Source organism: Morone saxatilis, unplaced genomic scaffold (genome assembly GCF_004916995.1).
Source record: "Morone saxatilis isolate NCDOM2014 unplaced genomic scaffold, NCSU_SB_2.0 Contig8, whole genome shotgun sequence".
In the NCBI taxonomy this organism is placed as follows: domain Eukaryota; kingdom Metazoa; phylum Chordata; class Actinopteri; family Moronidae; genus Morone; species Morone saxatilis.
Window position 1 is genome coordinate 19,533,179 of NW_023340257.1, and position 15,959 is coordinate 19,549,137.

At 39.9% G+C, this 15,959-nt stretch overlaps 1 protein-coding gene across 1 annotated transcript in view; it reads right to left on the minus strand.

Annotated features, from left to right (window-relative positions):
- Window positions 1-6: 6 nt before the first annotated feature.
- pitpnm3 (PITPNM family member 3) overlaps window positions 7-15,959 on the minus strand; it is an 85,185-nt gene continuing 69,232 nt past the window's right edge. Inside the window, 10 exon segments of the mRNA XM_035680722.1 lie at window positions 7-3,014; window positions 4,358-4,772; window positions 4,943-5,071; window positions 5,248-5,431; window positions 5,612-5,761; window positions 5,988-6,136; window positions 6,237-6,353; window positions 9,307-9,423; window positions 12,285-12,433; window positions 12,566-12,760. Of these exon segments, the coding sequence (XP_035536615.1) occupies window positions 4,434-4,772; window positions 4,943-5,071; window positions 5,248-5,431; window positions 5,612-5,761; window positions 5,988-6,136; window positions 6,237-6,353; window positions 9,307-9,423; window positions 12,285-12,433; window positions 12,566-12,760 (1,529 nt within the window). The 3' untranslated portion in view covers window positions 7-3,014; window positions 4,358-4,433.

Sequence of the window (15,959 nt, forward strand, 5' to 3'; positions counted from 1 at the left end):
AACATTTTACATTATATAATAAATCTTGTACTTTTCTTTCTTGGTGTTTTTCCTGTAATATTGGGAATATTAACCTTTAGTATCTAAGAATAAAATAAAACTGGAATTTATATGATTTATCAGTTTCTATTAATGCCACTAAATAAGTGAATGTTTGAGGTAAAAGACGTAACTTCACAATCTGTGTTAACAATGCACTGCCTCATTTTTCATAAATTCAAATATGCTACATTTCTATCTAAGGTTGTTTCCATTTTATCAGTTACTATTTACTGCTTTATTTTGATGGACTCACCTTTGTTTCTCAGACTCTTCCTGTCCCTGTGTGTTTTTCCACTGTTATGATCACCTGCGCCGCCCTGATTTGTTTTACCTGTTCCTTATTACCTTCCTCCCTTGTGTATTTAGTCTCTGTGCTCCCTCGTCTGTTTGTTAGTTCGTCTTAGCTCTTTGTAAGTAAGTGTTTCAGCCTTGTTCCTCGTGTGTTTTAACTACATATTTTGGACCCAGCCTTTGCCTAGTGATTTGGATACCTTGGCCTTCGTGGACTGTTAAACTGTGTACCGAACCCTGCTCCTGTTAAGTAAAGACTTTAATTATTAACTGCCTGTTTTGACCATTGTCATTGTCTGGTGGCTCCAGTGTGATTAAGTACTGATTTTGATTGTACTCAACATGTGGTGGTTCAATGACTTATTATTCACCACTTATTTACAGATAACTACTCTATTATTAGTTAAGAGGACCACAAACATGACAATCGATAGCCATTACTTAACAATATCAAATAATTAACATGCACAGTACAATCACCATTTAACCATTTGATCTTTTTTTGCCATTTACTAACATTTTACTAAAATGCTGCCCAGCATAAATATTTCCCTCCTCCAGTGTATCATCACGGCAGAAAAATATAACTATACAGAATTATGGAGTCACTTTGATTATTACATTGATGGGAATGATCATTTTGTTGCTTCGATAACAATGTTTCAGTATTAACAATCTAAATGCAAAACAAAATCAAGTTAAGTATTTTAGTATTGTTTCTACAATATTATACAATTACCAAGTAATGCTAATTGGTGCACTGTAATTACAGGGGCGGTACTACAGGGACTCATACATACTTAGTAGTAATCAAATAGCTAATTACTGGACCACCTAGGCGGTGAAAGAAAAAGAGTCAAAGACAGCTCCCTCCTGGATTGCACGCTCCATTCATATGCAGGTTTTCAGTTAAACCAAGACAACCTAAGAACTCATAAGCCCTTTTTCTTTCATAGCAGGTATAAAACCCTCAAAGTAATCTTCTGACACACTGCTGCAATCCAAACCTATAAAAATACACGCTCAGTTCTGAAAAGCCGGCAGTAGTGAGCTGCAGTTAGAACATGCAGGTATCTTAACACTGGCCTCCCTGTGTCCTCTGATTCCTCTGCAGAGGCATTTACTTGTCATAGCTGTCTTCATGTTCACAGTAAATACAACTCTACAACAAATACCTACTGTAGACACTCACTCACACATGCGCACACATATACAGTATTTCAAAGCAAAATATCAACAAGATAAAATGCACTTTGTCATGAAGTAACAGTAAAACTCAATACTTTGGTCAAACAAATCTAATAATTTTGTATCTCTACACAACATCAAAAACAATTTAAGGCAAAAATCAAGCATTCAACAAGTCAAACAACAAAAGGTTCAGAAACATACATTGAAAATATTTCTTTTTACAATATTTTCTCATAGAAAAATATGTTTGACTTGCACAGAGTTTTAAACATGGCCACAGTAAGACTCTATTCAACCTTGAGTGCACAAGACAGCATCAGATTTCATCACAAATCTATTGGTTCCAGTGCAGCTGTAGTAAATGGATGCAAGGGCATCCTGGTGTAAATTCGACTGGCGTGGAGTATATTGTACAATATCCTGCAAGCTACTGCAGCTACAAAGAAACTAAACTAAATATTACCAATAATGACAATTACACTGCCATTTTAGTTATATAGGTAAACCACATCTGATCACGTTTTACAACTGTGTCCATCAATCTGTAAACATTGTTTGGTAAAACCAACACTTCCCTACAAACTATTTTTGTTTAATCCTCCAGTAGTTACAGTATCCATCAGGCAGCAACAGTGCGCAATCTGCAGGAAAAACAAAAACTACAAATACAGTAAAATACAAATACAACTCCTTGTTTCTGAAGCGAGTACCGCAACTAACCACAGCGGAATACTTCGATAGTGCAAATTCGACCTGGGGCTGAGCCGTGCACGGCAGCGCCAACATTGGCACTTCACCGGCAGTGGATCCCAGTCTGAGGCGACTGTCGAAAGGCATGTTCTGCCTGACTGGTTGAAGGGAAGGTAGGAGGGGCAGGGGTTGTAAGCTAGCCACAACACGAGGGAGACATCTAACAGTGGGAGTGAAATGGAGGCAGAGGCCGGCGTTCGGCGAGGTTGGCTGATTGGGGCTCCAGATTGCAGAGTTCGTGTACAGATTGAACCTAAATGTCACAGTGCTTCTGTGTCCAGAGGCCCACACAGGGATGATGTGTGTTGCGTATTTACACGAGTGGAGGGATAGTACAGGAGTCAGTCAACATGACCACCTGTCAGCACAGCAGTCTGAATGGGACCAGAGTGTGTGGTGCAGCATCTGGTAATCTGTTGCTCAAGTCTCAACAGGTTCAAAGTCACCATCACATTTTTCATTCTCTGAAGCTTGTGTGTGGGCATGATTACATGTGTATATCTACTAGCTAAAGTACATTCTTTTGATTTTACAGTTTAACACAATTTGAGCTTGACACACACATTTGCAAAAATCATTGCCATCCCCAGCAACTGCTTAAAATTTCAGGCACGAAGACTAAGTGGCAGGTCACAAAAAATGGCCGAACAGGTGGCAAAGTGTAGAGGGCCAAGCAGGAGGTAAAGCTGAGGGATACCAGCAGAAGATCCAATGTACATTTACAGTAGGTAGAGGTGACACTGTCAAAGGAAAGGAAAAGTTAACATATTGATTAGTGTTTAATGTGTTCTGTATCATGCATATTTGTTTCTACAGGCTCTTACGGTGATATGGCTCCAAACTACATAATTGCACATACAATATTTCCAAATCTAGAAAAGAGTGGATTTCAAGTATGGGAGGACATTGCAGTTGTAGCTCATCAGTACTTGCAGAATCATAATCATGGGCAAATTTACATTCAGTCCTCCTAGGGAGCTGCTGCTAATAATAGCATTTCTCACTCAGGTTGCCACAGGCATATTAAGTATCCAGAAAAATCACTCATTATTGTTACTTTTTATTTGCTTCTTTATTTATTCCTCTCTGTTCTGTTTTCCTTCTTTCTTTTGGGCTCTTAGATGTAAGTTCATATATAAAAATATGAATGCCTCTGTGACTAAAATAGTCAAGACTGTAATGTATCAGGTAAATCACAGAACATAATCTAATTAAGGTGGACATTTATTGACTTTGCCGGAACTCAACAGTAGCGAGACTAATCAATCTATGTTTGCGTCAAAGCTTCACGGAGCCTTGAGCTCTTAAAGGCTTAACCGACGATGTGTGTTTACGAAGTAAAATGTTACATTAATGATAACGGCCATTAGTGACAGTGACAGTGATTGTTATTTCTAAGGGGAAACAATAAAACATGACTTCACAGGTGTTGCAGCGGTCTGGGGAGGCCTGTTCTAACAATCTTGCACCGCTTTGAAGCTCTTAACTAACGTCTGTACATAGGCTGTCTGAGAAAGCCTGTGCACACAGAACACAGAACATTTGTTTAATATTGTTAAGAAAGGGGCACAGTCGGCTATCATTTGATGTTTGCACATTTTATCCCTATTTTTGTCTCCCGCTGTAAAATAGGAGACTAATTGATTTGGTTTTAACATAATTTTGTCATTGCTCTGCTCTGGTATTTTCGAAAATAAATGGAGACTCCATTGATTTTACACATGGTGCTCAGTTTACTCACCATGACGAGGACTACTCAGTTTGTGAAAGCGGTCATAAAATAAATTTTTTGGCTCTGCAGGGAGCTTTCTAAAGTCTGAAATAACTGATAGGAGGCAGTGTGGGGGCATGTTATTTAAGACACCATAAAGTTGCATTATCATAATTGTGGGATCCGGCGTTTTTGGAGCTTGACCAATGCTAGGCACTAAACGTCAAGATATCTAAGGCTTCGGTTCTTCGCATTTGACCATTTTTCTTTTAATATGTCTTCAGTGCCAAAGGTATTATTACTGATGAATGATGGTCAAAACTACAAAATATTATCATTTCAATATTCCATATTGAAACAATAAGATCTCACCTTGGCCCTGGACACTAAGACCCCTTTTTCTACTCCTCTTCTATCCTCCTGCAATCCTTCCATCTCTTTTCTGACGTCAGGGAGTGGTGTCTCCACGGTGCATGGACGCTCTTCCCCATGCACCCTGTCCACCTCCTCCTCCCCCTCCTCCTCCTCCTCCTCCCCCGTGGTCCTTATCTGACTCAGGCTGGCTCTGGGCTCGCTCAGGCTTTGGGTTGGGTGTGCACGGCGGGTCGGGCTGCTGCACTGACATGGTCCTGCGGAGGTGGGTGCGCTTACACAGGAAGTCAGGCTTCGCTGAGAGACCAAATGAGCCTTTCCTTAGAACCATACGAACTGAAGGAGATTTCTTGGCTCTGGCTCTGTGCCCAAACTGAAGGGTGGAGAGGTGCGCTGCATAGCCATCGCTCAGGAACTACATACACCACACAGAGAAGAGATTAGAAAATCAGAGAATAGTAAGAAGATTAAAGTACATAAGAAAAACCAAGTGGAAAAAACAAAACCTTTCAACTGAAATAGGGAGACAGACCATGAAATGCAACTAAAGAAAGAGATAAAAGACCCATATGAAAACTGAACTACCTGGCACTGATTTTGGTACTTCTTCGAAGGTCTGCCAACAATATAAATCTGTGAGGGGCTGAGGCCGAGCATGTTGTAAACAGAGATGTCCTTCATGGATCCATAAGCAGAGTTGATCTTAATGTGACACTGGTAAGAGGGTGAGAGAGAGAGCAAATAATCAGTCGGAGATGTGCATGGCATTTCGATGCAGCTACAACCCAAGGCTACAACACTGTTAGCTCTCATAAGAAATCAAGAGATAAGTGTAGGGTGGAGAACAAAATGTACTGTACAGTCAATGTCAGAACGATTGTTTGTCTCACCTCCTGTATTAGGTTCCTGAGGAAGATGGTCTTCTGTCTCAGGGGATCATGAACCAGGCCTTCAGAAAAGAAGATCATCCCATGGGGAAAATTGTGCTGCGAGAGCCAGGATACCACACGCTGCTTCTGCATGTCAGGGCGGCCTGTGATGTAGATAATTAGATATCCCAGGTCCTGCCAATGCCTGTGAATACATAACATAAAATACACTCCAAAATCATTCATTTTAAACAGCAGTAGTGACATTATCTTGGAGAGGACAGCTTAAATGCTTCAAACATTAGTTGTGTATTCACTTCTTAATGTATATCCTTCTGAACCTTCTTCATCCACACCCCCACTCAGAGGCTGTGTTACAATTTACCTGACGACATCGACAGCTCCGGGGCGGACCTTGGGGTCACTGCCCATGATTGACACACTAGCAGCAAAAGAGCCATCAATGCTGAAGACCACACACTCCATTCCCCGTGGCAACACAGTCAGGTAGGCCTCTGCACTTGTTTGATCCCCCCTTGGGATATAAAAGAAGAGAGATTGAATGAGAAACTGCATTTGCTACACATGGTCGTTGTTCCCTTCAAGGTCCTTTATACTGCACCCTTTAGCTAAAAGCCCACACACTGATACAGAGCATGGATATAGTACTTAATTCAATAGTTGTCTCCTTTTTCTATGTATTGCTACGTTTTATTGGATTATGCAGCACTCGGTAAAGGGCCTGCTACGTGGGTGCTTACTTGACCACCATTTTAATCGGATAGACTCCCAGGGCAAGCTTCTTGCTCTTGGGTATGGTATATGTGACTCTGCCGCTGCTGTTGGTCACCTCCGTGTCAAAATGCACCCAGCGGCCAGACTGAGGTTGTGTCATTAGCAGGATGTCCACCTATGAGAGGCAGGGTGGGTCAACGGGCAGAGATTAATGTTAAGTCTTTCATACACAGTATATACAACATGTAGTAATCAGTCATGTTGCTGCTTTTCACCTTTTCTCCAGTAAGGGTAACCATGTCTAATGGGCCATACATGAAGCGACCAACCAGAGTTTGAGGTCCATCCTCAGTGGCAATAACATCATTCACCCTGTGGTTGGCGGTGACGTTCTGCAGAGGGAGCATAAAACACATTTCAGCCAGGACACTGAAGTCAAGGTTTTAACCTTTTATTGTTGCTTATGTGATGTTCCGAAGCAAATTTTAGCATTGACTGATGGAGACAGAGCGATAGAAAAAGGTAGAAAGCTCTGAAAAGCATTATTTTACATATTAAGATCCCAAGGTCAAGAATGAACGTCAATGCTCAAACCTGAGAAAGCTTTACACACACTGTGAGCTTCAGAAGAGCCAGCTATAGACATTTAATATACATCAACACAAATTTAAAACAGCTAAAATCTATATTTTTATCGATAGATTAATAATGGGTCAAATGACTATGTGTAACGTGGAAGGGGTTGGTTGTAGTGATAAACTCGTATTGTTTAAATTTTGCCCGTAACATTACACATCAGGCAACTTTTTCAGTGGAAAAACTCAAAAAACCTCCTCTACACTACCTGCCTAACAGCAAACTACAGACAGAGATAGAGCAGCTAGGTTGACATATTTCCGAGATAAAAGGTGGCTAAACACGGGGGGGCCAGAAACCTCAAAAGAATGTTGTTCCATATCCGCTTGCTGCGTACTGTACATATGAAACTGTCTGCTAACAAGTTAACCATGTCAACTTAAAGGTGATAATATGTGAATGTCGTGTTTACAACTTGCTGCTGCTCCAAAGAGCAGCTAACAAAGGGCTTTAGAACCATTCACAATTCACATTGAACTAAATGTAAATAAGAGTGCTGGGGAAGTGACGGGAGTTAAAATGCTAAAAGGAGTTTATGTGGACCACCTTAACAATTAGACATAAACTATTACTCAGTAGGTACAACATGTGGCTATGAAATGACGTCTGCGCCTTCTTGAACTACCATGAGGAGCCAATAAAATAACCACATGTGTCTTTATAAGCCCTTTAGACACAGCACTATATAACAAGCAGAGATGTGTTGCATTTCCAGATTTCCAACCAAATGCCTTTGAACAATGCCCTGTGGGACCTTCCAGAAAGAGGGTTAACTCTCTATTAAGCTTCCTTGTCTTGTTCTTCTCTCCATATTGCACCATTCAGTGAGAACCTCCAACTGAGCCAGCAGAGAAACACTAATCCCTAAATCTCTCATTGCTGAGATGGCTGCATTTTAATAGCATATTATCAGCACACAAGTATATAATTCTCAGACTCTGTTGTGGGCCACCATGACAGAAATCTTAATTTTCCTACCAACTTTTCTGCCATTTCTGTAACCTTCACTTTATCCTAGAGAATTTTGCTCGGCACACGTTCTTTTTATATACCCTGGTTTTTTTTTAGCTCTAGATAGTACGATAAAAGATAAGACTTCCTCCAGAGGCCTATGCTGGGTTTATGCTTATAAAGAGCTGATAAAATGTTTACTTTTAAAAATATAAAATACAAGAGTCACAGCTAATATAAACATACTATAATAGAAGTAAAACTTCATGAGTAAATAAAAGCAACAGCAGTAAATGTAATTTGTTAATTCCATCTTTGTTTATTGCAATGATTTCATGAGGAGCGAGAGGCTGCGATGACATTTAATTTACCTGAAAATAAAGTGTTGTTTATTGACAGCACTCACCGAAAGATAATGTATCATCTGCACATAATCATATTGTAAAGTGCTAATGTGATCAAACATGTTGTGGTTGTATTTTACTGTTGAACCACATTGGTAAATGATAACTAATTTGAGCATCTAACATAATTTCCAGTTGTTTTGCTTTGTCAACAATTAATTGTTTGCCAGGCATATATGTATATGCACAACTGCACACACACACACTAACATACAGTACATAAAACATCTCAGCTACTGTGTGACTTGAGGAGGCCTGACAGTGTTGGATATGTGGTTAGATTTCCCCGACACAGTTCACTAGTTCTCCGTGCAGTCATTCGTGACAAAAAGAAAGCAACATGCGCCTTAGTATCACCATCCACTCAAACCCGACAAAAGCGTGGAAGAGAGGAGTTGGAGAGTCAGACCCCTGCCTGCGAAAGAGCAGCATGTACAAGAAACAACAGCCACACTAGTGGTCTTGCTCCAGCTGTGACAAAGAGGAAGCCGAGGAAGATCAGAAATAGAAGCCAAGTCTCTCTGAATAGTATCACTCTGCAGCAGATGAGCTGGCTGTGATTTAGATTCAATCAGCACAGAGCGGCTCTAAATCTCTACATACCAAATCATACTCAGGACGGGGCAACTTTTTTTTAGAACAACTGTTCTTTAAGCACTTACATCAGAAAACACATCACTTGCCCAAGGTGAGGCATGAACAAGATCACACTGAAAGAGAAAAGCCTTCACAGACTCAAATATAGGTTTCCATGGTACTCTGGTTCCTTGAGTTCTATTTATAGCCTCAATAAAAACAGGCAGTAACAAAATTCTTGTCTTTAGAAAATGGAAGATAAAAGGAGCATGGTGGATAGCAACGTGACCTTGATTGTTTAAGTCTGCAGGGCTCAGAAGCATCCAGTAATTGTGTGTGTCTGCCTGCATCAGTGCTTCAAGGTGAAAGTGTGGGAGTATTTTAAGAAATTCAAGCCACAGACCATTCACACGGGCCACAGCACTAAAGCATTACAACCTCAAGAGTTGGTGATAAATTTATTTTTAGTCTGAATGAATGCAAGGCTAATGTGGCAGAAGAACAATTTCTGCACTGTGTGTGAGTGTTTGTGTGGGTGGTTGCATTTCTGAGAAGGAGAGGCACCTTAGAACAATATTCCAGGTTGTGTAATATCTTGTGTCCAAGCCAAAGTGCTTTGTTAAAATATTCATGAATTTTTTCGCATAAAGTTTGAACATGAGCTTCTAAAAGTTAATTGAGGAGCAATATAATCACATTTGTGTTGGTGATTTAGCCAGCAGAGCAAACTGGGACAAAAGTAAATTTTTACAAAGTAAAACACAGAATAATTTATTACCCTTAGTTTGACATGTGTCCTCCTTCTGAGCCATTTCTCACGTGGGCTGGAGGGAGAAAATGGAGCGGAGTCCGGATTATCCGATTCTTGGGTCTTCACACAGTCACATCGCATTAGCTGTCAATAAACACATGCATATATAAGAGCAGGCATTTCCACACCCAAGCCTTTGAAATCAAATCCTACATTAAGCAGACGGACCAGGTTTGCCTATCAGTAATGGCCTGAGCACTTTCTGCACATCAATGCAGTTAAGAATAATAAACAATAATAACATGGAACCATCTGACGCCTTGAAATTAAATCTGCAGTTATGTTTAGGGATCATAAATCACAATTCTAATGGAAAGCTTTTGTGACAAGACCAGCACTTACACAGAGTAAGGGCTATGAGGTGATTTGGAGAGTACTCGAAGAAAATTACCGCTCCCTCCTTGAAAAAGGCAATGCATATCATTCCTGACTCAATCACTAGTTGGCTTGGATGTAGAGATGCTCCTTGTTTAAAAACACATTCTCTAAGATACTCTTAGAAATTGGGCCATGAGAAAAGCACATGATTCAGCTTTAAGAAATAAGTTTCTGTGCAGCACTTACATTCCATGACAATCCTTTAATATGACTGGAGCTGAAAACCGCTGAACCAAAAATAATGATCTTTGGGTTTATTAGCTTCCTGATGGCGTCGATAGCACTGCTCTCCTTATTCTACTCACGTTTCTCACAAAGAAGACACGCTGCTGCAGCAGACAGTGGCATAGTGAAGAAAATCTTCTCTTTTTCTTCCTCGGGAGCTCAGCTTTCTAATGATCAAGTTCAAAGACTGACGGTGTTTCCAGTGGCTTTTAATAGAACATGACGTGATACACTTGTTTCATTTATTTATGTTTTTATCCTGTTCTTTGGATTCAGCGAACATCTTTGTCATTATCACAGATGCACAAATACACACTACACATGACTGTAATCACTGTCAAAGATGGGATATATTCATGGAGAGCTCAGTGGGTAGATGGTGGTAGTAGCACTGCCAGGGCTCATGGTTTAATTCCCACTTAAGTACTAGAAATATATGCACTGTTGGCACTATAAAACTATAAGGTTGAGTCCTTGCGATGTGAAGAAAGTTAATGATAGATGTATGGAAATGACCAGACTCACTTTAGCTGAGAAAAACATTTGCATACCTTTAAAATCCTACCCAACCGTAAAAATGGTTGGCACCACACATTTAATTTCTGACTTCTGCAGATTATAGTCACGTCCTTCAAATTCTATACACAAACCAGCCCACACTACAGAATCCTGGTCAGATTTGTTCATATTTCAGTCAAACACGTTTGATAAAATGGCACCCACTTGTCTGAGGCTTAACTGTGAGGTGTGAGATGAATCTTAAACATCCTCACACAAGATAGTGTGCCAACTGTTGATAGTGACCTTCCCTTCATTTTGCAGACCACCACACAATCCCCACAATCTTAATCATCACTCATAAAGGCTTGACTGAGCACTGGATTGTAGCTAAACATACTGTCTTGAAGCGCCTTCAGACAATATTTATGGTTAATTTTTTGGGGGTAAATCTATATCTACATTGTTTATTTCTTAATACTGCCTCCACAGTTACATGCCATAAAGGAGTGTTGACGACATTACTGGCTCGCTGCCAGACTTCTGGTTATAACATATAAGGGTATGATCAGTGCAGAAGGAGCCCTTTAATAACTAAGCAGCATCTTTCCTCAATGCTGTGTTATTTGTGAAGCAAGAAGACATCATTAAATGGAAACAGCTGTTCCACAACGAATAGCATTTGGTTCAAAGAAATTGTAAAAGAGGAGAATATAAAACATCACAGACTCACCTTTCACTACCATAAACTTTGAGTAAGATCTGAAAAGTCACAGAGGATGCAGCATCTAAAAGATGGCATATGTTAAAAAACTAGTGAATCGGCATTTGTTTGGACGTTCTGGAAGACGTTAATTGGTCCAAGTTTTACCTACATTATATATCAAAACAAACTAAAATGGCATGTGGAGTTCCCCATGGGTCAATCCTTAGACCCCTTTGTCAACCGCAACATACTGCCATTCACTGATTATTTATTTGATTATTTGCACAACAAACTGTTATTCTGCTAATTTTATTTTACAAGAAATGCCAACAAAAGTTTCTAAAAATAAACCACTTCATATTAAAGCACCAAAAAAAGACTACTCTGCTTCCAACTGGCCTATGTCCAGTGCCTCCACTTTCTACCGCCTACAACTTTCTTGTTATACAGACAGATTTTAGTGTACATCTCACAAAGAGCTAAATGGATGATGCACTGACAGCAAGTGTTTTTCTGCTATTCTCAATTTGTTATAGTTTGGAAGTAAACAAATCTGGAGGCCGTGAACTCCGAGCAGACCACAACTGTTACATCAAGGAAGATGGTGCATATTAAAACTGAACAAGAGACTCGAGACGTGCCATATTTTGTGATTTTGTTTCATCTATACCTAGAGTAACATACTTAGAGAACCTTTCCACATTTGATTTGACAAGTTGAGTCTTTTTAGATACTAGCCACCATTTTCTGCGTGTTTCACTCGTATGTGACACATGATAGTAAATAACACAGTGTTTTTACCCGCGTAAACTGGATGCCCAAGCTGTGATTTATTAATTTAATCATGTTCAGCCAGTAACAAAGTGGGATGCTAGTGCTGAGAAAGGTGATGAAGTGTAAAAGCAGATGCACATCGAGACTGTAATTCACATAGCTCTTACTTTTCCCTGCAAACAGTTTTTTGTCTTATGATGAAACTTCCTTTTTGAAATGTCATATGTATGCTAATTATCATATACTAGAACAAGTCAGTGTAAGTCTTTAATGTTTTAGTATGCTAAAATGAATCACTACTTCCTTCAATCTCTAAAACTTGCTAGGAAAAAAAAAAAACATGCTCTCAATAAGGCTTGCCCACCTGCCGGAGAACAAAAGCTGCTACGTCAGTGGATTCCCAGTAAGAGGCGTGAAAAAGGTGAGGCAGAGCCACTGTTGGGAAGGCAGTCAGCACATCGGGGCAATACAAAGCATAATCCAGCCTCTTGGAGCCCCACCAGCTGCTGGAAACTGGGAACAAACACACATTTGCAAGAGTAGATATGGAAATCTGAGGTCAGCGAAAGAGTTGTAAGCCTGAATTTATCTACAGAAGATAATTGAATAAATTAGACAAGACAGTGTAGCTTCCCTCCTACTCACTGTTAGCTATGGTGTTTCCCAGCTGGCCCATGGAGCAAATCGAAGTTTCACTTTCCACACTGGTCACACTGGCTCTACGACCTCCCTCTTCTCCTCCTCCTCCTCCTTCACTCTTCGTTCCAGGCTGTGAAGCTGGACCTCCAGGAGTTTGATCACTTTCCAGGAACACGTTTGTATGGCCTTGGATACTCTCCGCTAGGGAGGGTGAGAAGAGGAGGGAAAGAGAAAAGACAAGGACACACGAAGAGGGAAGAGGAAAGGAAATGCTTTGATCAGTCAACAATTGACTGGACTCAATCTTTAAATCAATGCTGTTATTTTGCCTAATGAGGTAGCCCCTTGTTGTGTATTGACTTGCTTTGTGTTTTATCACTGTAAACCAAAGACAAGGACTAAGTAGGAGTACAATGACAGAGGCTGCTACTCTACATGGGGTTCAATACATTTGCATTGGCTTTGGAAGTCCCAAAAAGAATCTTGCACTCTGCTCCTACTGACAAGTAGGTCTCCAACCGGCATGTCTCTACGCAGCTCTCTCCTATTTGTTCAGTGATAATACTGCATAATAGGAAAAAGTGAATTTTCCCTAAAGACCTGGTTTCACCAGACATCATGGATCTACTTGTTATTCAGTAAGACGCAGAGCCTAAGACGCATATTTCATCAATAATTTAATTGTCAGAGAGGCAAGTGTCTACCAGTTTAGTTCAATATCACATTTACCTTAAACCATACAGTATGTCCTGGGGACAAAAGGAGACTCACACTGAATGTAATACAACAGTATTTCCTTAGCTGAACAACAGGAAGCTGAACAACAAAGCCATGAGGCCAGTCTCTCTTTGAGAACACTCCTATACTGTTTTCATCTTCTACCTGTAGTATGACACTCAAAATGTTTTTTCAACCAGACTCTGGAGAGGATCCATTCATCCTGTTACAGAGGCCTTGTATGTTGTTGTAGATCTATTATGACACTGGATATGGTGTGCTACAGATATAAATGTTGACCTCACACCAATCCATTATCTGCCAAACATTTGAACAGGATATATTCTATATATTTGTGTAAACAAACAAGCCAAGACTGCAGATCACCGCATTTCTCATCATGTCATTTATTCGCTCCCATTTACTGTAATATGTATCAATCCAGTAGGATGTCTTTGATGTGATGGAGTGGATATAAGGTATGAACCAGGAGCTGGAACACGAAAGCAGCATGGCTTAACGAGTGTGTCTGCAAATGTTAAACTGACTGTCTTTTATACGCGTCTTTCTTTCTCTTAACCTTTGCCTCTGACACAATTCTCTGTTGACATGACTTCCACTCACACTAAACACCAACATTAGACAGATGTTATCTTCACTCACGTACGGTGTGTGTGCCTGCATGCATTCCATTTTTGTAACTGGGGTGTCTGGATGTATCAAATGATCACCGACAATAGTCTGTTTTGTTTCATGAAGCAGTCAGCTATTGGCAGATTAACCCTCTCCCAGCGGCATGCTGGAATGGTTATAAATAAGCCGCCAGATGCAGCCACATGTTGCCTTGTGTTTGGTCTGTGAGGGATCGGCTACTGCAGCAGAATACAGATTAACAGCCGCTCTCTCAGACGTGAGGGAGAATCAGCTGTGGTTAATAAATGCCCACAGTCAAGGCAAAGAACCATCCATATTAGGATGATGAAGATGATGGAATCTGACAGATATTATGTACGTGTCAGGGATGCCAGATTCAATGCTCTTCACATACGTGCACATTTTTGCAGCATTAATGTGTGCGTGTTTGTATGTGTGTGTAGAGCCCATTTCAGACATGGAATACGTAACATTACTGGCTTCATCCATCTGTTCAAGTGATGGCATTTTCTCATTCAGACAGGTGACTTTTAAGTTAATGTTCCTCATTAAATATTAAGTAAAAAATATTACAAGGGCAAGACTTTTCTGTTCCCTCACAGGCTATATCCTGGAGGGATTTGAAAAGATATTTTGTTGTTGAAGCTCTAATGACTGTGAACAAGAGAGAGTGTCCCCTCTTCTCGGGAGTGAATCCACTAATAGATTTTCACATCAATTCCATAATTTAACGCTATTACAGAGCAAACTCTGCTGCCTGTTTTATAATGTCCAACAGTGCACAAGCATTGAATGGCAGGATGTCAAGTTGGGTTGGATAATCATTGATTGGCATGAATGAACATTGGAAATGTAGGGAGAAACTGTTGGACAGGATGGTGGTTGCATGAGGGTTTTTTAAAATGCCGTCACATTAACGTAAATGGGTCCATAAAAAAGCAAAAAGTATTGACAGAATGACTTTCCTTCCCTTTGACATGCAATATTTGAAGCAAAAACTCAGTTGTCATCATCATTTGTAATGCAGAAATGCCAAAACAGACTCTCAAATTTCCATTGCTGTTTTATTACATTTAATAGTTTTTGGTTTTTTGTATTGTTGGTTGGACAAAACAAGCAATGAGTTGCAACAATAGATTAATCAAGGAAATTAATTTGCAACTATTTTGATAATTTTTCAAGTAGAAATGCCAAAAATGCTCAAAAGTGAACATTTGTAGCTTTCTCTTGAATTAAACTCAATATCTGTGGGTTTTAGACTTTTTGGGCTAAAGGAAATTGTGATCATCATCATCATCAATCATTTTTACTACTCACTTATAGACCAAACAACTCACTTACTACTCACTTATCGACCAAACAAATCATCAAAAAAATTAATCTGGGCGCCCGGTTAGCTTAGTGGGTAGAGCTGGCAACCCATCCCATGTACCGAGGCTGCAGCGGCCCAGGGTTCGAAGTTCTGACCTGCGGCCCGTTCTTGCTTTTGCTGTCATCCTCTCTACTCTGCCCCCCTTTCCCTGTCTGTCTTTCAGCTGTTTTTCACTATAATTACAAGGCAATCTTAAAAAAAAGCCCCAAAAAAATATTTTCAACTATAAATAAAAATAAAATTCTGCATTTACTTGCTTCCCTTAAATTGTTTGTTAAGTTAGCTTTTCCTAAACAGGTTTTCTTCTTTTAGTTTTAAGTTAAAAAAAAACAAAAAAAAACTTTTAAAGAATAAATCTTGTTTGGCAAGCCTTGGATGGGAAAAACCACCTTCGGGCTCCTGGCAAAAAAAATTGCTGGATGGAACAATTTTTCCATTAACATTTTCTTGACATTTTTGAAAAATCTAAAACCATTTACTTCGCTAAATTAATGAAATCTAACAAACACTGGTACTTAATAAGAAGGAAACAGGGCAGCGATCTTTTCAAGAAAATGACACGGGGTTTTAACACACGCTGGAAAGATTGCATCCCACCAACAAGAAATTTAACAGATTTTAACTTAACCCCCTCTTCTCTCGGCCAACCTTGCCTTT